This window comes from Dermacentor andersoni, chromosome 4 (assembly GCF_023375885.2).
Source record: "Dermacentor andersoni chromosome 4, qqDerAnde1_hic_scaffold, whole genome shotgun sequence".
NCBI lineage: Eukaryota > Metazoa > Arthropoda > Arachnida > Ixodida > Ixodidae > Dermacentor > Dermacentor andersoni.
The window spans coordinates 20,496,840-20,521,904 of NC_092817.1; the positions used below are offsets into that span (position 1 = coordinate 20,496,840).

General features: G+C 45.9%; 1 protein-coding gene across 1 annotated transcript in view; it reads right to left on the minus strand.

The window, feature by feature from the left end:
- The window catches only part of LOC126535842 (uncharacterized), a 54,052-nt gene extending 40,391 nt beyond the window's left edge, over positions 1–13,661 (minus strand). The window contains exons 1-2 of the mRNA XM_055073467.2: positions 13,266–13,661; positions 3,220–3,444 (exon numbers count right to left, since the gene is read on the minus strand). Of these exons, the coding sequence (XP_054929442.1) occupies positions 3,220–3,433 (214 nt within the window). The 5' untranslated portion in view covers positions 3,434–3,444; positions 13,266–13,661. The remainder of the gene's footprint in view (positions 1–3,219; positions 3,445–13,265) is intronic.
- Positions 13,662–25,065: the final 11,404 nt, after the last annotated feature.

The following is a 25,065-nucleotide window of genomic DNA, read 5'->3' on the forward strand; positions in this document are numbered from 1 at the left end:
GCCCGAGCGCCTCCCTTAAGTTTGCGGGGTAAATATTAAAAATTAAATTATGGGGTTTAACGTGCCAAAACCACTTTCCGATTATGAGGCACGCCGTAGTGGAGGACTCCGGAAATTTCGACCATCTGGGGATCTTTAACGTGCACCTAAATCTAAGTACACGGGTGTTTTCGCATTTCGCCCCCATCGAAATGCGGCCGCCGTGGCCGGGATTCGATCCCGCGACCTCGTGCTCGGCAGTCGAACACTATAGCCACTGAGCAACCACGGCGGGTCGGGGGTAAATATGCGTAGGGATAAACAGTTAATCGCAGAACAGAAAGGTATGCTACCATTCGACCGAGTTCATTCCGTGCAGAGTGAAGCTACCTACTGCATCAAACGACTGGTGACGTTTATTATTATTATCTGCTAAACGTCACCACTCGTTAAAGATATCGGCTGCGAAGAAATGCTTGCAAAGCGTGCGAGTTGCTTGCTTTGGCAATGAGCCTATTCGTTTATTTGATGTGCGCGTTCGTTTAGTGTTGCATGATCATCGCGGCCCATAAGCAGCCGTGCTTCTAACGGCGCGTGCAACGTTTCTTGAACGCTAAACCCGAGTGCCCGGGACTTTTCCCGCATGAGGGCTTGTCGCACTTGTTGCAATTAGAGCCTTCTTACGGAAAGCCCTTTATACACTGTTATCATCGAGACCGATAAGACAGCGAGCTGGGTTGCAAAGAGCAGTCTTCTCGTTAAGCAGTCAGTTTTTAGCTTGCTCGGGGCCACTGCAATGTCGCTGACACACGCCTTCACCGTGTGCCTCGGCAACAAAATGTAGAAAAAGGGCAGGGGAGGAAGAGCGTCTCTCTGACCTTAGGGTCAGAGCGGTCCTGCCGGCTTCTGAGACCATCGAAGTTTGGGTTAGTCGTAAAAACTCTAACAAAAGAAAATGAGAACGAATGGGTAATACTCGTCATAAATAGCGGGTCTTATCGCCGGTAACATTTGTAACTTGAAAGAAATTACAATATGGATGGGAAAAGCGAAAAAAATTGCGTAGTATGCAGAAAAATAAAACCGGCTCTCATAACGTGCCCTAACATATAGTTTCGTTACGAAACACACATGTAACAGTTAACGAGAAATAAAATAAAAGTCATAGCACTACACACACACACACACACACACACACACACACACACACACACACACACACACACACACACACACACACACACACACACACACACACACACACACACACACACACACACACACACACACGCGCGCGCGCGCGCACGCACGCACGCACGCATATTATATATATATATATATTTATATATATATATAATGCACCTTTTATTTCAAAAAGCAGGGTTGTCTTCTGCGTTGGCATTTTCAAATTCCCTAATTTTTCTAGATTTTCTCTGACTGCTCTTATCGAAAACACTGGCGGTTCATGTACAAGAAAAAAGAATGGAACTCGTATGTTTCCAGATTTTTCCCGATGGTAGACACCCTGAAATGGTTGAAATGAAATGTCTTGATTCGAACTATGTTTTATGTAAGTGACGCATTTTTTGCATACGTGAAATATATTGAACAACAATAAATAAGGACAGTCTTAAAAAGAGGTTGTCACTAAACATGCGCTTATTATTTCATTCTGACTTGCCAGCTGCGTGACACTTACGATGTGTTGACGAGCGTGTTATTTCATAGCTATAGCAAAGTCAAAGAAACCAAAGCCAGGACTAGTGAACCTCGTAATCGACATTATACTGGCATACTAAATGGCATTATACTGGCATACCATTGGCTTCTAAATCTGAACCAGCTCGGATCTAGAAGCCAATGGGATACGTTTACGTATACACGACGCCCTGCGTACGTCGAGCGGATGGGAAACATGCACACCAAGAACGCAGAAATCTGGCGCACATCTCTCACACGTGTGCGTTCTCTACAACACACTTGCGTAGCACGCCATACGTGCATAGAAACCACCGTGAGCAGTAGAAGTCAAGCGAGGAGCTCAGGGAGCGGCAAAAATATATCGAACACCGTGCCATGCATTATGTAGCAGTACCTTCACCTCCTGCATTGCTTCCCTTATAGAATCACAGAATTAAAGGTTCCTCTGCAGTACATTTATTCGGCGACTTTCGGGACATCGTCCTGATGGTCAGCATATATTTTAATCCCACATCCGAACAAAGGTCTCGCCTAGACTTTTCAATAACTCCGGAGCTGCGTTAATTGAGCGCCCCCAACAGTCATGCAAATTTCCTATAGCCTTATCGCTAGCTACATTTAATCCTTTACAGCCATTGACAGTGTTTAGCTTCTCTTATGACGCCCATTGTGCTACGTCACCAGACAAGTGGTCGGCAGCCACCCGCGCTACATTGCCTGCCAAACTCCGCTGTCGAAAAGCGCCTAAACCACGTTTGATCTTCAAACCGTGCTTTCATTCTGCCTCTTCACGTTATGCCGATTACTTTCCTTACCGACCCTCATTCGGCGATTGTGGGCTTCTCGGCAAGTTTCTTAGTCTCTATCTTTCAGTGCTGGAGGTTATCGCTGGCAGAATAAGCATTGTAGAGTATAAGCTGCCATTTACAGTGGCCTTCCAGATATGCTTCAACCATTTACCGTGTACGCGGCCCTATAAAGTGTTGCCTTTTTGCATGCGGCACTGTAGTGTGTTGGACTGCGTTTGCGAAACACACACGTAGGTTGTTTGGACTAAAGACGTCTGCAAAACCCGGTGGCACGATTTAAAACAGGACCAAGAGACGGTCATGTACCTGACCCATGGTTTGACCTTTGCGTCTCAAGAAAGCTCAAACAAGAAAAAGAAGAAAAGGAAGATAAGTGGAAGAAAAAGCAGCAGCAGCAGCAGCAGTAGTAGCAGTAGTAGTAGCAGCAGCAGCAGCAGCAGCAGCAGCAGCAGCAGCAGCAGCAGCAGTAGTAGTAGTAGTAGTAGTAGTAGTAGTAGTAGTAGTAGTAGTAGTAGTAGTAGTAGTAGTAGTAGTAGTAGTAGTAGAAGAAGAAGAAGAAGAAGGAGAAGAAGAAGAAGAAGAAGAAAGAGCAGGAGGAGGTTGGAAAGGCTGCTTCTTGGCCAATCCCCCATCGTTTGTAGGGACCTCACACGTGATAGGCAACAACAACAACAACAACAACAAAGGCTGCTATGAGGTTCGGTCACCTGAAAGAGCGTTTACCACTCACCGGACACTCCCGCTGCGGCTGCGACGAAGGCGATGGGCAGCGAGGCGGCAGCCCGGCTCAGCTGCGCGGTGCGCACCAGGTGCAGGTAGAGCACGCCGTACGAGCGGAACAGCGCCGAGGCGAAAAAGAAGAGCCAGCCGCTGGCCAGCACCGTGGGCCAGCTGCTGGCCGGAACCGCGGGGGCGTCGCTCGTGGCGCGGCTGTACAGCACCATGGCTGCTGCTCCTGCGAAGGGCGCCGCTTATAGTCGCCGCTCGTGTGGGGAGAGGCGGGAATGCCTGCATGATCCAGGACTAGAACGCCTTGTCGCACGCATACCATAAGGCACCATACAATTATTTAGGTATTCTTCATTCGGTTTTCTTATTTCCGCGTAGCGATCTCGCTGGGATGTGAGCGTGACGTTCATCCTCACCACACGCACACACGCACGCACCCAACATATTTACACTTTAGTAACTACGCACCAAAAACAGATATCGCGATTGTGCAAGTTTAGAGTGTCTCAAACAGGAAAACATGATCTATTAGCTTTTAGCTTACACGAAGTCCTTGTAGTGTGTACGCGAATTTCGTGGAAATATTATACACAGGCGATTGGTCTATGTTTTAGAGGTGCGTAATGTATCATATTCGCCGACTTTGGAGCACCAAATGGGTGTGGATAACAGCAATGCGGAATCTATTTTCACTGCGGAATTATAAAGTCGTAAATTTCACACCTAGGTTTAAGAAAATGCTTCCTTATTCAACTTTTCTTAATCAAAACAAACTTCATAAGCATAAATAAACAAAAATCTGCTCTCAGCTATCGGCAGTGTTATGATCAACCTAAGTTTTCCAAGAAACCCTCGACTGTCACGGTTGGTGTTCACGTCTCATCATTCACTTCGCTTCAAGGCAGCAACGTCGCCCTCCTGACCGTCACGAAGCGGCCAATTATAAATGAAAGAGTCCTCGTCGAGAACTCCCCGGGGACAGCATCGACGACAGGTGGCTGCCTCCTATAATGACACGTTGGTAATAGCTGCGCCACGTTGAAGCACAACAATCAGCGCATTGAGGACAGCACCACGAGCTGGAGACCAGTGAGGGACGACAAAGGTGGTGAACGATTCGGCATTTGTGATTGGCCAGTGCATTCCCTCAAAGAGGGAAAGAGGGGTTATTGGTTATTTAAGGCCGTCCTGGCCCACGTGATAGATCAGTACCGCTCGAGACTCGGATAAGAGTCACAACCATGTACCAACGAAGTGAATACATTCTTTTCTTCTTTTTTTTTTCATTATCGCGATGCCCGGCTTAGTCGTCGTTTTCTGATTCTTGCGGTCAAGACCCACCTCACCCGGTCGATATGGTATCAACTGATTGGCAGCAATGGGGATACTCCCCCATTCGTCCTGGCTTTTGCAGAATGGTGAGCGCTTGACTTTCTTTGAGAATTTGCCAAGCTTTAGCTCGTGTGTTTTCTTAAACTGCAAATTAGTTTCTGTACGTCCAGACTCCTGTTGAAAGCTTCCTCTCGTCACAGCAGGGTAAGAAAGTCCTCGTTCAGGATTGACCATAGATTTAAGCAAATGGAGAAAGACAGAGTTGTTAATAATTTGTGAAGAGCTTGGAATTGAGGTCTGGTAAAGTCAGAGAAAGCCGCAGCTTATTGAGGCGATTGAGAAGTGCTGGGCTCTTGAGGATGAAATTTCAGGAGCATGGGAATAAATAGAGAAACTAGCTGAGAAAGCTGAACAAAACGCTGCATACGAAATGCAAAGTGCTGCAGAGGAAAGGCAGAAAACTGAACAAAACACGGTAGAAGAAAGGCAAAGATCTGCAGAGGAAAGACAAAAAGCTGAGCAAAACGCTGTAGAAGAATGGCAGAGAGCTGATCAAAGGGAAGCTGCGGAAAGAAAGGAACAAGAGGAACAGAGAGCTCACGAACTAAAGCTAAAAGAACTAGACGTGCAGCGGGATCTGGCCATGCAATCGGCAAATACCATCTCAATAAATGAAACACATTCAGGTTAAGCAGGAGGAAAAATAAGAGATCTCATGCCGTCGTACAAAGTAAACGATTACATGGGATTGTTTATCGTTGCTGTTGAACGAACCTGCGAGAAAAATGTGTTGGCACTGGAAAGTTGGCCACAACAGATTCTGACCGTTCTTCGTGGCGAAGCAACCGAAATAATTGCAAGGCTAACGAGAGACGACGCAGACAGCTATCAGAGAGTAAAAGCTGCGTTGCTAAGGGAATATCGGCTCTCAGCGGAGGCTTTCCGTCGTTGTTTTCGGGAGACGTCTAGAACGCCGGGGGAGACCTTTCAAGATTTCACGTAGAAGCTGAAAGCTAATTTAATTGAGTAGCTAAAAGGGTAAGATGCGTTCGGTTGTCACAACAAACTTGTTGAGTTAATCTTGCATGTAGCAGTTCTATGGGTCCTTGAGTGAAGAGCTGCACCTGTGGGTTGAAGATTGGTCTGGCGAAAAGGACTCGGAACGTGCTGCAGTGCTAGCATATGAATTCGCTGCACGGCGCGAATCCGAGAAAACGCGTGTTTGCTCAATAGTTTCATTGCATTATTTGATGTACGAGCCAGTTACGCGAATAAAAGTAGGAAACAGGTTTTGCGACTATCGTGGCTCGTGGTCGCGCTAATTTTTGCAGATGAGCATTGACATTGGAGGTTTGTTGAAACAAACAATTTTGGGTAATTCAATGCTTACAGAGCAGAATAGGTGTGTTTATCGGTCACCATTGCAGAAACTTGATTAGCTGAAACGCGTTTGGAGAAGCAAGCCTTCTTTTTGTTGTTTTTGCGCGTAGATAGTGCTTTCTGTTTTGTTTTTACTTTTAAATGCCACTTAATGAATCAGTTTAATTCAGAGTTGGAGCGGTCAGCAGAGCCCAGCACGTTTTGCATTAAATATGCTGGTACTGGAAGTTAGCATTGACCGAACGAGTAATTCACTACATGAATTTTATCAGTTTGATCATTTTCAATGCGTTCTCAGCCTCTCGATAACCGCGGCTTTCTCGGGAAAAAGAAACGCAAGAATGTTAGGCATTAGGCTGGTGAAATACGCACTGAAGTCTGGTTTTCTTCTTTGTTAAGTTTTCAGGAATCTCGAACGAGGGTTGCAGGTACGGTTCTGATAGGATTGCATGTGAAGAACGTGAGACCTTGACAGTTCTCGCGGTTAGTTGGGTGCTCTCTGTTTGGGCTGGGCGTGGTTTATTTCCAGAAGGTGTCACCTGGCAGGCTTTGGAACGATCGGCGAAACGAAGCAAAGGCACGGGGTGTACTGGTCTCTTCGAGGTGCTTGGATACTGCAAACCCTTCGAAACCTCCTGTGGCGGTGGACGGGCTGTTATGATCAACCTAAAGTTTTCCAAGAAGCCCTCGACTACCACACCTGGCGATAGGGGGAAGGGGGGGGGGATGCCCCACCAGCAACACGCAGTTGTCACGGTTGATGTTCATGCCTCATCATTCACTTCGCTTCAAGGCAGCAACGTCGTCCTCCTCACCGTTACGAAGTGGCCAATGATCAATGAAGGGGTATTCGTCGAGAACTCCCGGGGGAAAGCATCTACGACAGATGGTTGCCTCCTATTGTGACACGTTGGAGACAGGTGCGCCATGTTGAAGCACAACGAGAAGCGCATAAAATACATGAGCACCACGAGCAGCACAGTGCAGACCAGTGAGGGACGACAGAGGTGGTGAACGATTCGGCATTTGTGACTGGCCAGTGGATTCCCTCAACGAGGAAAAGAGGGGTTATTTAAGGCCTTCCTGGCGCACGTGGTAGATCAGAACCGCTCGGGACTCGGATAAGAGTCACAACCATGTACCAACGAAGTGAATACATTCTTTTCCGCTTTTTTTTTTTCATTATCGCGATGCCAGGATTCGTCGTCCTTTCCTGATTCTTGCGCTTAAGGCCCACCTTACCCGGTCAAGATCGTATAAGCAGGGCTTAAGTTTATCTTTTAAGGTCAATAAACCCCTTCAAAATAGTTTCACTGGACTCCGAGCAAAGCGGTTTCCTGTTATCGTTCTTCAGTCACGAACTCACGAGATAAAACTTTGTCAACAAAAATTGCGATAATATTCATAAGTTATTTCATTTGCGCGATTAGTGCAGTATTATTAGGTTCTCTTGTTACTAGATTGATGCGGGTAGAATCCAATTGGGTCTGCACATGTAAGCAACAGCCACATGCAAATTTACACTTTGCTGCTGCTTTGCCATTGCTGCAAGAGCACCATGAACGGCGGATAGTAAGAATGGATGAATGCATAAACGAATTAACTATAACTTAAGCTCCTCTAATCCTTCCCATCTACGAATGCGAATCACTGCATTAACTGCTAAACTGCGTATCTAAGTGTCTTCAGTTCGAGGCCGTTTATAGCTGTGCATTGCGCATGGGCATTACTTCGCTGTTGCACAGCTAAAAGATAAACTCACTAGCAGCTCTTGTATAGGGCGCTCTATTTTGCGTACTTCAAGGACTGTAGGGCCATTGTTCCAATTACGAGCCGTGAAATGCAGTAAATGCCTGTGCCGGGACGGTGATGCCGAAAGAGGAAGAGCGCTGAGCTGTCGTAGGCCGCCCGAAAAGGAAAACAATGAACGAGTGGGCGGACACAAAACGACAAAGAACAAGAACAGCGGTGACGTGTGCGCACCACACCCGCGTTCATCCAAGCGCAGCACAAAGTCATTCATTGCATAGTGGCATGAAACGTTCATAGCCGTCTGCGCGAGCCAGCTCATCACTCCGCTTTCAAGAGCCAGGTTATCCCGGCTTTTGTGGAACATGTAACCTCCGTCTGTAAAAAAAGTGTATATAATTTATTGCATCAAGGAATACTTGCAAGCCATCGCTGAAACATTCGCATTACAAATAAGCATGCAGAAACTTTAGGGTGTGAATTGAAATTGAATTCCGGGGTTTTACTTGCCAAAACCGCGACTCGATTATGAGGCACACCGTAGTGGGGGACTCCGGATTAATTTTGACCGCCAGGGGACCTTTAACGTGCCCCAATGCACCGAGCTTTAGTGTGTGCTCGACTTGGTAGATAATATTTCTGCGTGTTTTATTAGATAATCTGCTCGTACTAACCAGACGAGAAAACAAGTTTATGGTTTTCTTGCTGAAGCAGACGGGAGCGCTACATGAAGACAGCTGCTTCGGCGAATAATTATGTTTCCGACAGGCGGTAAAATGTCTTCAGCACAATGTGTAATATAATTTCGCTTCAGTTGGTTGACGAAGTCCCATGTCGGTGCATTACAGTCAGCATATCGTGGTTTCTTGAACTCGGCTACATTATAAGCAGTGAAATGTACGAATACACTAATGGAAAATAAGGGCTTTTGTGGTTGTGGGTTTGTGACAACAACTCCATTTCCTACCAGAAAGAATAGTTGATAAATGGACTTCAGAGACCATTTTACCAATGCGACTCTCTTTCTCAGACAAAATGTGATGTTAAGTATTATGATTCAAACGACGTTGCAAGAAGCACACTAGCGGCGGCTGAGTAAATCGCATTCGAGAACAAAGGAGATAAGCGCAGCTCACTTTGACGGCTGTGAATTGTAAAAGTTTTGGAAATGGACAGATAATGGTATACTCTGTTCACTAAGCGGAGAAAGAGCGCAAAGGTACGCAAGTTAGCCTGAATTATGGTTTGTCTTGGAAATGAGATATTATGGAAGCTGCTTGCCCAAGTCTCGATGTCCCATCGTCCTCAAGCTGTATTTGCTTTAAAACTTAGTAAGCTTATCTATCTCCAGCCTCTGATGAGCTGGTTAAACCTTGTTTCACAATTTATGTGGAAACAACGGTAAGTGACATTAAATAGACCCTCTATCAGTGGTGGCTGCTTGCAAGATAAATAGCGCTCCACGCCTTCATTTTAGAATGTTACGAAACCGCCAGATAATGGCCTTGAGACGGCTTCTTTTCTTTTTTCCCCCTCTTTTTTCTTTTTCCATATCGCAGACGTAGGTCGATGAACAAAGTTTGGGGAGCAGACTTTTGCCGTCGGAGGCAGGCACGCTTTCTCTTCTCAAAGCTCAAACAAGCGTATACGTGTGGGCTACACACGTGACCACGTAGGAACGCCTGTCACGCACTCACGTACACATAAACGCATGACGAACTCTCCCCCTCCCCTCTTAAATAATTCGAAGAAATTGAAAAAAAAAAAGAAAAAAAGGAAACGACTGCTGTGAAAAAAGAAAGAAGGGGTAAGAATAGCTGAAAGACCGTCTCTCTCTAGATATACGGCTGCCACAAAGAAGTGGACCTTCTCGTTTACGGTGCGAGTGAAGTGACTTGTTGAAGGATAGCGTTTGAGAAAGGGGTCAGGCGGGAGAACAGGCTTTGCGAAAATAGTAGAGACGCCGGAACAAGGCACTCGCGCGTGTAGGCAGCGGGACCGAAGCGCTGCTCTCTGCAACAAAAGGGAATGGCAACGAAACACGTTAGACTAACGGAACTTTCAAAAAATGCGAGGGCGTGCGTGCGCGTTAAGCCTACAACGTGACACAAGCACTCACGTCGGCATTAATCCTTTAACTGTAGGGCTAAAGAAAGATTCTTTGCAGATTTATGCCAATCTAACAAATGATGCATATAAGACAGTAAAGCTGCATAAGCGAGTTCTCAAACGTTTCCGAAATACTAGGCGTATGTTTGCTCGGTTACAGCATCGTTTGAAATACTGTGCATCCACCGCAGCTGTAAAAACTTCACGCTGTCCTCCAACGTGAAGCTGTTATATAACGCGACGTAAGAAACAAAAATTACGGATTATTGTTAAAATAATAACCACAAAAAAAAGGACGCGCATATAAATTTGTTTTCTATTCGAATGAGATATACGCGGGGTAGCTTTTATTTCATAACCATTGATCATTACGTGTCAAAGAAAATTCCCGGCTGTGGCACACGTTGCTTTGTATTTACATTTGGTATCGACCACACTGTCGCACGCCGGCCGTCACCGCCGCGTAACTCCCCTCAACAGCTTCGATGTGAAATCAGTGCGCGCAAACAACATTCTCAATGAGTCTTGCTTTCTTTGTCTCAAACACCAAATCCAGTTTGAAGACATTCGGTGGAAGAATAAGCGAAATACAGAAAGCAAGCAAATCTTAGTGATGTGCCAGTGTGCGAGTTAGCAGAAGGCAAAGTTGCGTTTAATCTCCGAATGCTCACTGGGCTCGACGACGGGCACAAGAGCGCTGCACCGGGAACGCGATGGAAGCACGAACGGCAGCCTAAAGGTTTCCGAAGTCTTCCGTATTTAGGGCGCATGGCCGGCATGGTTCCAAAATATGGCCGATGCAAAATGTATCACGCCAATAAGACTGAAATTCGGACGAGTTGGCGAAACTGCATAACGCAACAACGCAAACGGACGACACAACGAAAGCTACGAGACAAGTGCTGACTCGCAACTAAGATTTATTCACACAAAATAAGTTAATGAATATACTCGCCCAAAATCAAATCGAAATGCATAAACATAAGCACGTGCCTCCGTCAGTAGCCTTTCTACGGCGAGCTATCAATGTTCGCCCATTCCTTCTGTGATACAGTGTAATCGAAGGCTGGCTAATTAATGCCGTCAGAACCTTTGCAGTCAAAGTGTTACGCACTCGGCGACGGGCCTCGATGGTGTGCTTTACCGGCCGGGAGAGCGTGCTCGACCAACATATCACGCGAGATGCCTTCTGCATCTCCGAGTGCACGGCAGGAATGCCCCCCGAAGTGCGGTCGATACAGAAAGCGTTACTAAAGATATCGTGCTCTAGTAAGACATTCAATGCACGTGAAGTCAGGGTTGAGGCACACCTACAATTATTTAGGCATTCGCGGCTTATGCACATTTTCTTGAGTTTACCCGCCATGGTTGCTCAGTGGCTATGGTGTTGGGCTGTTGAGCACGAGGTCGCGGGATCGAAACCCGGCCACGGCGGCCGCATTTCGATGGGGGCGAAATGCGAAAACACCCGTGTACTTAGATTTAGGTGCACGTTAAAGAACCACATGTGGTCGAAACTTCCGGAGCCCTCCACTACGGCGTGCCTCATAATCAGAAAGTGGTTTTGGCACGTAAAACCCCATAATTTAATTTTAATTTTCTTTCTTGAGTTGCGCAATAAAGTTGATACTATATTAGACAGTTCACAAACGCGAAATAACTTCCTTTGCGCCGTTAATGTGGATTTCGAAATATGGAGTTATCGGAAGATGGAAGGCCTAGCTTATCAAACAATAATTTTTTTTCATTTATTTTGCCCTTCTTCGCTGGATCGCGTGAATCCGCGCTCCCGCTACAGTCCGGATCAGTTGGCCGGACGGGTGACATGCAATGTATCCGGGATTTGAACCCTCGGAATCGGGATGTGAGCCATCGCGAGGCCCGGCCGCCGCCGTCCCCGACGTCTTACCTCGCGGTCTACCTGCTACAGACGGTCGCACGTCTTAGAGCGGATACCCGATCGCAGGAAAGAAGATCCTTACAGAATACGACCACTGAACCACCTTGCGCGACGGCCCGTGTCCCACACGTTCGGAAGACGCGATGCGCAACCTGCTTTTGCGCTTGTCTCTGCTTTTACCCGCAGCCGGGACGCGGTAACGGTGCTCGACGCGAACGGTCAACGGAACGACGGCCCCCCACACAGCAGCTCCTCTAGAGGTTCACGGATGTCCCAAACGCGGAACCCTGGCAGCCCATCATCGACAATGGCCCTTCCGCGGCCACCGGCCTCCGTCCGGTCACGGTCGTGGGGAAGTCAGGTTGCTTCTTTCTTTCTTCATCTCTTTCAGTTCCTCATCCTTCACGCACGCGCCGCACCAGGAAGTCGCAGCTGCCTCGCCAATCGCTGCGTGCAACCCGCGCCCCACTTCGACGATAGGAAAGCAAAAAAATAAAAAAGGAACACGCACCGCGTCTCTTGTGTGTACAACTGCTCCAGCATGGCTGCTTGCAGTGAGGGAAGGGGAGGGGCTCGTGCGGATCCTGCAAAACTGCCTCGCTTTTCACTGCTGTTTTACTTCGCCCAAACACACGCACACGTGCGCACACACAGTGCCGGTTCCTATGCGACGATTTATATTTGCGATCGCGCAAGCGCGGCGTTGCCGAGTACGAGCATCTGCGCTGCATGCTAATGAGCGCCCCGGCGAGCGGCTGCCCTCTCCAACATCCCCTCTCACGCTGGTTACACTCTGGCATATCGCAGAAAAAAAAAAAAAAAAAAGATGGGGTGGCGGCCAGTCTTGCATACGCTGTATATATAGAACCAACATGGAATTGTGAACGAGAATTCGTTTACGCTGGAACGACCACCAGTTTGTTCTAAAGTTGAAAAATGACAAATTACGACTCTCAACGGCGACGACGATAAGTGCGGTAAATGTTTATTTGTCAAAGGGCAACGCACTCCATTACTTTCGCTACACCGTTGCACCGAAAGATCACGGTCGTGTTATTTATGCGACCTTTTACACCCTCCTGTTGAGCAGCCACGGGAATTAAAAGCCCGAAGCACCACGCTTTGAGGCGCTTAAGAGTGAAATGCCGCATGGTGCGCTAGGCGATCAGTCAGCATCTTCTTGGGGGCTGTAGTCGGACAACCGCCACAACGTGATGGCGGCACGCTTGGAGCAGGTGCGGGCAACGTTGCGCACGCCTCCGCCTTTTCTCTTCCGCTCCGCTACGACAGCGCATCCCACAACACAGCCTTGCTTGGAAAAATAAAGCAGGAATCTTAAAAGGAATCCGAAAGTTATTTGAATCTCCCAAATGAGACAAGAAAGACTGTTCTGATCAGAATAATAGCAATGCCGTGAGCTGGCAAATCCTATACTCGTGACTCAGCGCGGCAGCACGAAGTCGACCTCGAGCACGCCGTTACGCGCGCGCCGGTTCCTGCTGGGGCCGGTCGCGCTTGTGTGCGCTGCTCGGAAGCCTTCGACTCCCTGCTGATCTTCGCGGTACGGATATACTCACGGGACGCTGTTTGTCGCAGTTTCAGGGCATATTCACCAGGCAGCGACCACGGCGACGGCGGGGGAGTCCGGCGCAGCTGCGTTGGCTGGACGCCGTTGCCGCCGCCGCTCCGAGCGCAGCACACTTGGCCATGCGACGCCGCCCAGGCGGCTTCGGCACTCGGCGTAACAAACGCGAGGGCGGCTCAGCGGCTGCAAGTGGCTGTTGCTGCTAGTCGCAGGTCGCAACGTTGGCTGTCGATGAAGGCTTTTTCTCGTCAACACCACTGATACGTTTCAACCGTTGAACTTCCCAAAGGACGCACTCAATATTCGCGGCGAATCTATCCGGGCCTGTTGCCGCGCTGCACGCGGGAACCCAACACCTGTTTAGATTCTCTCTCCGCTTCTTGCCGATCCTCCTCTCTCCCGCTCGCCGCTCCCGTTCTCTCTCCCACGCTAGGCAAACTTCCGTCGGCGTGGCTGGCTGGCTGCATTCGCCGGCTGGAGCGAGGCCATGAGCGAGGCGGTCGTGACTTGACTGATAGAGGCACGAGAGTTGTGCGTGGCCTCTGTGCGGAGGCGGTTCTGGAGGCCGCCATGTTTTATCCCCTCTACGACTCCAACGTTTTCTCCTCGCACGAAAGTCATGGGCAGATCACGGCACCAATTTGGTATAAGTGGTGCTGGGAGTCCTATAGTAAAGGGAAATGCTTCCTCGCAGTGGGGTTTCAGCTTCCTTCCTTCGATTATATATTGGTGAACCTTTCTCTCACCTTAAATAGCGAAAGCAACGGCACATAAAAAAATACAGGAAACGAAGAAGAAAAAGAAAGAAAAATGCAAACAGGCAGCCCAGTGAACCGACAAACCATGCTTGCATTCTTCGCTAGCGGAACTGCCATGCAAGACGGATTCGTCAGCGCTGCCAATTTCGCTATGCGAATATCCTTGCCCAACATTTGTTACATTGAGAAATATGTAAAACACACATTGACACGAGTGAAACAAGCCCGCATTATTCAACGATCGAAAAGTAACACTAAAACACTATACCTAGCTGGAATATATTGTCTTTTGTATATTGCTGTGACGGCCTTGGTTGCTCCGCATAACTAAGCGGTTGGACAAAGTTACTATATAGCCGTTGAATCAACAAAATTTGTTTCCCTCCTCCAATTCCTCGCGTTACCTCCCTATCACTACAATTAAACAAGAAAGGAAGAAAGAAAGAGTGTATAAGAAGAAATTATCAGGACAGTATAGGCACATCTTGTCGCTTCGCCTATCTGAGAACGTCAAGAAAATCGCCACACTTGCGAAAAAATGCCTGGAGGTCATTACCCTCTCCTTTTTTATTAAATATGCTTAATAAAGTCCTAGCACCGCTCAGTGGCGCCGGCAAGCCTTCACTATGCGTCTGGTGGAACACAATCGACGGCAGTGACGATAAGAGCGACGTCCAAGGGAACAGGACATTCTGGCTGTTCAAGACGAAGCGCCGTCAGGAAAGTCACAATACGAGGAAGTCCTTCGAAAAAATAAAAATAAAAATTGATGTTTCTTAAACGCAGACAATGCTCTATTCTTCATAATCTAATCAGTGCCCGGTGCAATGAACTCATCGCAGAGATACACCTACTTAGTCTTTCTTGATGCTTTGATCTCCTTTTGTTTTCCAGTGAGAAGACGAAACGGAAGCATATATGCGATGCGGCCTTCGACTGCTCTGCATGCTGCCAATCTGGACGGCCAATTAGCCACCATACCCTGACAGTTGCAGCTGCAGTTATTGACCGTTTGCTTATATGTTTTTTAGCAACTCGTACGGCTTGTCTCATTCGCGGTACGACAAAGAGTGCAATCGAAACTGCAGTTGTGGGGGCTGTATATTACGGGCTCCTTGCTTAGGTGATGTCCTAGCACATCAAATGGTGGATGTGTACCGTATTCATGAAGGAAGCACGTCGTGTGTTTCGGACAACAGGAGCTGAAGTCATGCCACCGGCTACGGCACGTTCCTGTAAATCAATCGGCTAAGGATGTTGCGCATGTGTAACTTGCACACTCGAACGAGCCACAGCTAGTGGCGCTCAGGTAATGTTGGAAGGGCGCAATAAGAAAAGAATGTAGAATACTTATTGAAATTAATACTTATTGAGTCTTTTTCACCGTATTATGCTGCGTAGAATACTCAGTTTCATATAATTTATAATTTAAATATAATGAAGAAAGACATTAATTCTTGCGCGAATTAATAAATTCGGGGGAAAATAAATTTGCAACTCACAGTTAATATAGCCTTCCTCGAAAAGTAGAAATACAGACCGCGGATGCCGGAGAAGATGAACATAATAAAACACAAGATGGTGCTGTGTAGTCAATGCGCATCAATCGAAAGTATTTGTCAAAAAAAAAAAGAAGAAATCGTTTTTTGCGCTCACTGCTATTTATTGCCGTGGACCCAACACCTTGGCAGCTGGGAAAGTGGCTCAAGTGTACACGGAGTTCTCGTTCGAGGTGCTGTCCACATTGTTGCATGTTTGGGACACTCGAGGGGTAAACTCCGTACTTATTCGTCGTCATGGCCACATACACATATTGGAGAGGAAACGCCCTAAATTAGATGTGAGAAAAAAAAAATGCGGGACGTATGCAGTTCCGGGATGGAAACGATGCAAAGGCGTGTTAGTGCATTGTAGAAGCTGATCATGCAGTTGGTAGCGAAGATGGCGATTGACAATGCATAATAATAAATATACTTTTTAAATCTGCAGTTTTACGCGCAATATTTATGACCTCATAATGAGGCACGCCGTTGTGATCCTGGGGCGTTACGTGCCAAAGCCGTATTTTGACTATTAGGCACACCATAGGGGGACACTCAGTACTCATTCAGACAACCTGGGGTTCTTCTACGTTTACCTTGCGTGAACGGTACCCGAGCGTCTTTGCATTTCGGCCCCAATCGAGATGTGGCTGTCGCGGCCGGAAGCCGAACCCGCGACGTCGAGCTCAGCAGCGCAGCGCCGTAGCCGCTGAGCCACCAAGGCGGTTCTTCTGTGTTCGTCCTTGCTTCCGTTCATCAAAGTCCGCTTCGGTCAGCAATTTCCTCGGGCACGGCATGGCAATGCAAAGGCGAGCAGCGACCGAACGAGCGCCGCTTTCATTCCGTGCCGCCATCCCGATGCACTGCAGTTCCAAATGTCCCCGGCGCCAACGCGGTGTAGTGCTCCTCCACGTGCTGAAGGCGGAGTAGCTGTGACAAGCACTATCGCTTCGCTCCTCTCGCGAGGGAGGAGCGTCGAACTTTAGACCGGGCTACCTTCGGGATAGGCCCACATTTCTAGGCTGCGCTATTTCTGTTACCAGCCTCTCGAAAGATGCTAGAAACATACACATTCGACACGGAAAAGTGAAGGTAACTCGTTAAGAAAGACAGCGTCTTTGATATAAGCTCGATGAATGGTGTAGTTCTTTTAAGGACCACGTAAAAACCTACATATAACATATTCGAGCGCTTCTACTCGCACTAACAGCTTCGCTGTGCAAACTTCACCACGTGCAAGATCCCGGGTTCAATTTCCCCTACAATCGGAGATTCATTAACGAATGCCATGGTTCTTTATCTGCTTTGTAACGCCATTTGTAGTCGTGTGCGTGTGCGTGTGTGTGTGTGTGTGTGTGTGTGTGTGTGTGTGTGTGTGTGTGTGTGTGTGTGTGTGTGTGTGTGTGTGTGTGTGTGTGGGTGGGTGGGTGCGTGCGTGCGTGCGTGTATGTGCGTGTGTGCGTGTGTGTGTGTGTGTGTGTTATCTTCGGTTGTACTGCCCAACAGTTTCGGTCGGTGGACATACCTTCAAGGGGTAGCCTTTGAAGAACGGTGGTTTACAGCGCACGACAACCGAAGTTGTATTCCTTATCCATCTAAATACGTTTGGCCCATTAAAAAATACTGCCATATATATATATATATTTGACAGTGCCCAGGATTTCTTTTTGGGGCGGGGGGGGGGGGGGCCCAACCCAAGGTAACTTTTCTAGGCAAATGGAGGGGGGGGTACCTTTACTAGTACAAATGTTCATAACGCCCGCCATTCGCCATAAAGACGCGTAAGCCCGGAACAGAGAAATGAAATAAGGTGTATCTCACAGGTACGCCTGTGAGATACACCTCTCCTACACTAGGCAAACAAGGAACCACATCAAATGGACTCACGCAAGAAAGAAGCGCAGGAAGAGCACTGCCAAGAACAATTAAAAAAGCGAAAGTGTAAAATAAAGATTTTTATGGTAGCATACAACTTGAAAAAAAAAAAAAAAACAGCTGATGACAACTAAGGGACACGGCCCACGCGGAGTTGTGTTACTCCACCAGCCAATCACAGAATCAAACAAAATGGTCGCCATGCGGTCTTTTCAAAATGATGGCGTACTTTATACCTCCGAAGCGTCTGCTGTTCTTGAAGAGTTTTTTCATCGACGGAAAGAATGAGGTGTGCAACAGACATGGACAAAGCGTATGGAGCTTGAGCATTTCACTCTTCAAAAGTCTACCGGTCATGGTTGCTTAGTGGCTATGATGTTGGGCTGCGAAGCACGAGGTCACAGGACCGAATCCCGGCCACGGCGGCCGCATTTCCGATTCGGGCGAAATGCGAAAACATCCATGTACTTAAATTTTGGTGCACGTTAAAGAACCCCAGGTGGTCCGAATTTCCGGAGTCCCCCACTACGGCATGCCTCATGGTTTCGGCACGTAAAACTCCATAATTAATTAAATCTTAAATATCCTGTGGTGCAGTTAATTTCACTGCTGAGCCCGTCTTACTCATGAAACTTCACTGCCAACTGAAGTGCAACTTACCAATATACTGCATAGTTGCAGCGAAGCAAGCATATTGTTTCAGTTCAATAAAGAATTAGGCATTCGCCATTCCACTATAATAGGCGAGAGAAAACGTATAAATTTACGCGCTAATATTTTTATTTTTGTGGTTACCGCCTGATTTGGGTAACAGGAAAAGTTGGAAGTACGAATAATTTGCAGCCTCGCGGAGAAACAGTGGCTGGCGGTTATTGGGGCGTGGGTGGGGCTTCACTGTAGACTTGAGTTGTATCCGACTATAGCAGAGTTTTTTTTTTAATTAACTCTGGAAGAATTATAGAGGAATATACATTGGCGGAACAATCACAGTTCTTTTGGATCCCTCGTTTACTGCTCTACCAAGTTAAGTGCCACGACCGACTCGTGTTTTTATTTGGGAAGCTGCGTAACGATGCGAGGCCGCCAGTCCCGTATAGCCGTGTTGAACGCAGGTCGCTGCGGTTATAGACGTACTGCGCCCACCGCGGAAGGTTAGAACAACACCTATACACAAGCACAGCAGAGAAGTGGCTACGTCAGGCGGCTCGACTGATAAATGTAGAAGCGTCATCCAAAACACCCGGAATTGTTCTCCACTTCCGTCGGCGTTCTCTCTACTTCCATCTTAAATAAAAAGATGTTGATCCATAAATATTTGCATAAACAACGGTTAATTTTCTTAATATTTGCTTTTTCTTCCTGTGTGGCTGTTTGCCTTGGCTCTCTCCCTAAGTAGGTCGCTTAATTTCTCAACTCCTTGGGACTCTTGTTTGCAGTTGCCAGTTTTGCACGAAAAACTAGTGTTGTACAATTAAGGAATAACTAGACGAGCTAATGGGTACAGTCATATTGCTTATGGGTTTCAGCGGAAGCTTTAGCTCGGGTGCTCCTAGCTAAACACATCTAAAATGAGGGTTCGTTTTTCTCGGCAACCACGGTACCAAATTTGACGAGGTTTGTTGCATTTAAAAGAGAAACTTAAAATCTAGTGACTGTTGGTTTCCAATGTTTTATGGACAAATTGGCAAAAAATAAAAAAAATTTCAGGAGACGAAACTATCAAGTTTGCAACTCTCTAACTTGGCAAGGAAAAATAATATCGAAATTCAGTGATTGTATCTGATGTTACATCTAAAGGGCACAACATTTATATGTTACAGGTGAATCTAAAGAAATTCAGGAATATGGAAATACAGCTTTTGCTAAACCCTTGTACACAACGCAACAAGTTCACGTAAGACATTAATTGCCGTATCGAATTTGTTCGCTTTGAATTATCTAATGTGCTTAATATAAATGCGAGAAGCATAGTAAACAAGGTAGAACTCCTGGAAGGACTGTTACTTGAACACAATCCGGATATAGTGGCCATCACTGAAACCTGGCTATCTCCAGATATCTTCAATCACGAGATATCTCCACCAGCGTACTCTATTATTCGCAAAGATAGGCTGTCTCGTGGTGGTGGCGTGGCCCTGCTTCTTAAGAATGATATTCCATTCGTTCCACTTCCCGAAGTCTCCAGCGCGGAGGCTGTATTTTGTAAAATATTGTACAATGATACCGGTATACTTATTGGTTGCGTCTATCGAAGCCCTACTAGTGGATCCGAAGGCGTGCTTGCTTTGCAGGAGTATATGCAATTCCATGTTCGTACTAGTAGAGTTATCCTCATGGGGGACTTCAATTTACCTGATCTGAACTGGAGTACCATGCACTACACTTCAGCCACATCCGCAGCACTTACCAATTTAATGCTAAACTTCAACCTCAACCAGGTAGTCGACCAGCCAACCAGCTCACAAGGCTCTACGAATAGCATACTTGATCTCATACTCATAAGTAACCATTTCCCACTTCACGCAATTGAGATGGCAATAGTCGGTGGTATATCGGACCACGACATACCTAAATGTAAGCTCTCGCTTGAAGGCAACATAAAGAAGCTAAACCTGGAGCGTGCTGTACTTGATTTTCGCAGAGCAGCTCACGACTGTATTCTCACTCACCTGGCACACGAGTTTGATGCTTTCCTCCAAGCAGCTTCAGAAACGTGTTGTGACGTCAACACTTTGTGGCATCAATTTAAGTCAGTCGTGCTACACTGCACAACAAACTTCATCCCGATGAAACGTTGCAAACCACAAAAGAAAAACCCATGGATATCGCGTGAGGTCCTTCAAGCGAAGCGCAAAGTAAAAAGACTTAGATATACTATTAAAAGAAAAGGGCCGAATCATGAAAGACAATCTGACCTCCGCTCTCGCTGACTTCAAAGGAAAGTTAAAACATGCAAAACATCACTATTTCAGCACAACATTCCCCGACTTCATTACCAACAATCCACACAGGTTTTGGAAATACTTCCGCCCGCGTTTAGGTGTGTCACCCGAACGGTCTCTAGAAGAGAAAACAGCTCGAGCAAACACATTCAATAACTTTTTCTTCTCGGTTTTCACTTCAGACAATGGCTTACTTCCCTCCCTACCCTGCCCACCTAAAACCATCGATTCATTAAGCATTACCAATGCCGGTATTCTTAATCTGTTGCTTAATATCGACATCAAGAAAGCTAACGGGCCAGATGATATCCCGAACGAATTTTTAAAAACGTATGCAGAATGGTGTAGCCAATACCTTGCCATTATATACCGCAAATCACTCGAGTCCGCACAACTACCAGATGACTGGAAAAAAGCGAAGGTGATTCCTATACATAAATCCGGTGACAGCAACGAACCTTCCAACTACAGGCCAATCTCACTTATCAGCACATCTTGTAAAATATTGGAACATATTATCTTCAAACACATCACTATATTTCTCGAGCAAGAACATATATTAATACCTCAACAACACGGCTTTAGAAGTGGCCTCTCAACGGTCACACAACTAACCGAAGTGGTGCATGACCTCGCGCTCAACCTAAACAACCGTAGCCAGACAGACATGATCCTCCTCGACTTCAGTAAAGCGTTTGATTGTGTAAGCCATGTAAAATTAGTTGCAAAACTGGAGGCTGCAATCGGAGGTGGTCAGATTACTGCATGGATAAAAAACTTCTTATCACATCGAACACAATATGTTATTGTAGATAACACCCCTTCCAGGTCTGTAGCTGTCACCTCCGGTGTTCCCCAAGGGTCAGTATTGGGCCCATTGCTATTTTTGATCTTTATTAACGACATTGCTGCTAACATTGAATGTGACATTAAGCTCTTCGCGGATGATTGTATTATTTATAAAGAAATTGTCAGTTACGCGGACCACTTATTATTAAACAGAGCACTCGATTTGGTGTCCAATTGGTGTAAAGAGTGGCAAATGTCAATTAACACCACTAAATCTGTATGCATGTCCTTTACGACAAAAAAGAAGCCTTCAGAATTTTCTTACGCCCTCGGTGGCACTTGCCTGAATAAAGTAAATAACCACAAATACCTAGGTTTGACATTCTCTTCTACCCTTTCATGGAGCTTACATATTGATAATATTACCTCAGTTGCATTACGCAAACTTTTTTTCCTTAGACGATGTTTACGCCTTGCACCGAAACACACCAGACTACTAGCCTATACAACTTTTGTTCGCCCCGTCTTAGAATACGCTAGCATCATCTGGTTTCCACACACATCAACTAACATATCAAAACTAGAAAAGGTGCAAAGAAAAGCTGTGAGGTTCATTTTTAACAAATACAGTCCCTATGACTCCCCTACAAACCTCTTAGCTGATGCAGGTCTTAAAACACTATCTGTTAGGGCCAGACACGCCCGCTTAAAATTCATCTACCAACTAATGCACGACAGTTATAAGATAGACCGAACTAAGTACGTTACTTTGTCTACATCACGCCTGTCGCGAAAAAATCACCCATTTACACTAAACCAGTACAGTATTCGTAATGACACGTTCAAGTTTTCACTTTTCCCACGTGCGATCAGAGAATGGAATCTCCTCCACTCAGACATAGTTTCCTCTCCGTCACTTTCATCGTTCATCAACCTACTAGAGAAACAGAGAAGACACCACTTAACACACCCACATATTTTAATCTTAACCCACATATCTCTAATACTTATTTCTGTGCGTGGAATTTCTGCATTTCAACCCCCAAACTCGCCGCTTCTGCGCGGTTATCTCTTAGCTGTATAAACTCTCTAATCTTACAGGTGTCATTCATTCGCTATGTTTTATATAAATTCTAGTAATACAATATTGTTATATTGTTATACCAACTACACTGTTATATTGTTATAGCCATATTGTTATACCAACCAAAAGTATTGTATTATTGGTGATTTCTGCAGTAGTTAAGGAAGCGTTTTCCTTCTTTTCTTCTTTTAATGTACCATGTAACATGACCTGTTCGTTTCTTTCTGTAAAATTGTGCCCACCTGCTTTGGTCTCAACTGAGACTGGCAGTATTGCAAATAAATAAAAACAAATAATGGATGCCGTTTACAGAACTACGGTGTATGTTTTTCCTGCAGAGCTATTAATTTATAAACTTCGTGCGTCTGTCTTTTTCTAACTTTCGAATTCTTGAAAATCTCTTTCACAAAATTCAGGCCATAAATAGAAATTCCGCTTCCAACAGACACTAGAATTTAACTTTCTCTCTTAAATGGCACAACTTTTATTAAAATCAGTCCAGGGGCTATCTCAAAAAAGTGTTTTTGCGTTTTACATGTATTTGAATAGGCCGCGTCGGAGTTGGGCCCGAGCTAAAGCTTCCTCTTAAGGGTTATTGCAGAGTTTGATGATGGCCGCTGTTCCTCAATATTCTACGCCTTATCTAACCCATATCGCGTGTATATCGCTCCGAGGATCTGCCACCCTCGCGGCGAGCCGTCACTCGAGCAAATAATGAAGCAAAAGGACAAGTTAAACGCAACTCGTTTCTCGTGCATACAGACCAGCTGACTACGAACCGGATCCCTTTCATGGTCCCTGGATTAGTCTAAACAAAGAAGGTTGAACTAACGAAGCAACAGCAATGCGCGTGACCGTTGAATAGGTGGTGGCAACTGAACGCATCTCGAGTTAATCGCGCGGGCACCGAATCTATGAGAAAACTGGCCTTCACACCCCAAGGGATGCCGATAACTACCGCCATCCAAAAGGAGGGAAAAAGGCAGCAAACTGTTGAATGCCAAATAGCTGTGAAGTCTCAACATTGATTTGGCGGCGCTTTAGGAATGTGTGTGAGGAGTGGTGGCATGGGCGGGGAGGAGGTGTGGGTATGCCGCCTAATTTCGGGGGGGGGGGGGGGGCCCGGGCCCGTATATATATATATATATATATATATATATATATATATATATACCAAGTGTTTCTGCGAAGACTAAGAAAATTTAAGAAATTGCCTATGGCAGATAGCACAATTCAAGAGCTGGTCTAATCGAAGAGACAGACATTTCTTGCACGGGAAATCTAAATGGATAATCTACTAACTAAAGGAAAATGATTAGTTATGTTTCTAACGTCACATATTGCAGTTTACAAACTGTACCTCGTGAGAGTGCAAGGCATATCTACTTGAATATAATTCCATGGATGGCATCATTTTCTACATATGCACCATCAAACTTCCTGTAGAAATGCACTGTCATTCCACTTCTTCTTTTTTAAAAAAAGCGCTATTTTATGCATGGAAGCCATAAGTAACTGGACCGCTAATGTGTTTCTTCGAAAAGTTCGGGAATTAATATCTCGAAACTGGTGCCATTCTCAGAATTAGTTCCAATTGGATTTTACCTTGCAACCTCCCAGGCTACAATTCGCAAATATCTATATGAGCTGCGAGGTAATTGGTTAAAAAACATAACCAGTGAATGTTTGTTAATGAGTTGATTACGTACTTTCATTGCTCGTCGAAATAATGTCCGCCTGTTTGGGAACTTCAGCTCGAGCATTGTAATTGTACTATCTGTCTTGTTAGAGATGATTTCTAAAATTTACTTAAAGTCTTCGCAGAAGCACCCGGTATATGAAGACGCACAGTGCGAGAACATTTTATATTTCCGGCGTTTTGTGCGGGATCAGGCCTTCATCAGGGAATCACTAGATCGAAGGATATGTTTGACTTCATATATATAGCAAAGATCGAAGTACACAAGACAGAGAGCGCAGGCAAGGAAAAGGGATGGAGGGACAGAAGAAGACAAGGATGAAGTAAACCGAAGTCAGCCCGTCCTCATGTCGACCAGCTTGCTTAGCCAGGGTCGCTGCCCCTGGTCAGCTTCTGTCGCTCCTGATGAAATGCCTCTAGAAACCTTCTTTCGTGGTGGAGTGAGCAGCATTTCGGTGGTACTGGTACCTTTGAATGGCGGCTCCATTCGAATCAACAACCCGCCGGCAATTCAGGCAGATCTTGTCTTGTCTTGTGTCCCAGACAGTAGCGCGTACCCACTATGGGGGATTGGCCAAGAAGCAGGCGGTTTTCCGTAAGGTGAGAAGTATAGAGAAACTAGATTTGAATAGTGGAGCGTGGGACGATAGAACTGCAATTTAGACTTGCAATGAAAATATGGTTAAGAATTTTGATAAAATAATTTAACGTAAAGAAATGAAATAATAGAAACTATGGATAATTGTAGAAAATCAGCAAGGTACTCTTTTTCTCTCTCAAATAAAATTGTAAACTGCAAGAAAAGCATTCCTGTGGCTGGATCCCAGTGAAGTCGCCCCAAAAGAAAGAATGCTTGGCGAGGTTAGCGATAGGCCAAGTTTGGTAAATGAGTATTCTAATATTTTTCTTTGTCTTAGAAAGCGGCGGCATGAGAGAAAATAATGTTCGATAGTTTCAGGTGCACTGCAAATAGAACATAGAGGGGACATAGCGAGACCAGACCTGTGTAAGTAAACATTTAGAGGAGGTATACGAAATCTCAATTTTGTAAAAGATACTTCCAATTGCCTTGAAGGACACCAATTAATATTCCATGGGAAGCCA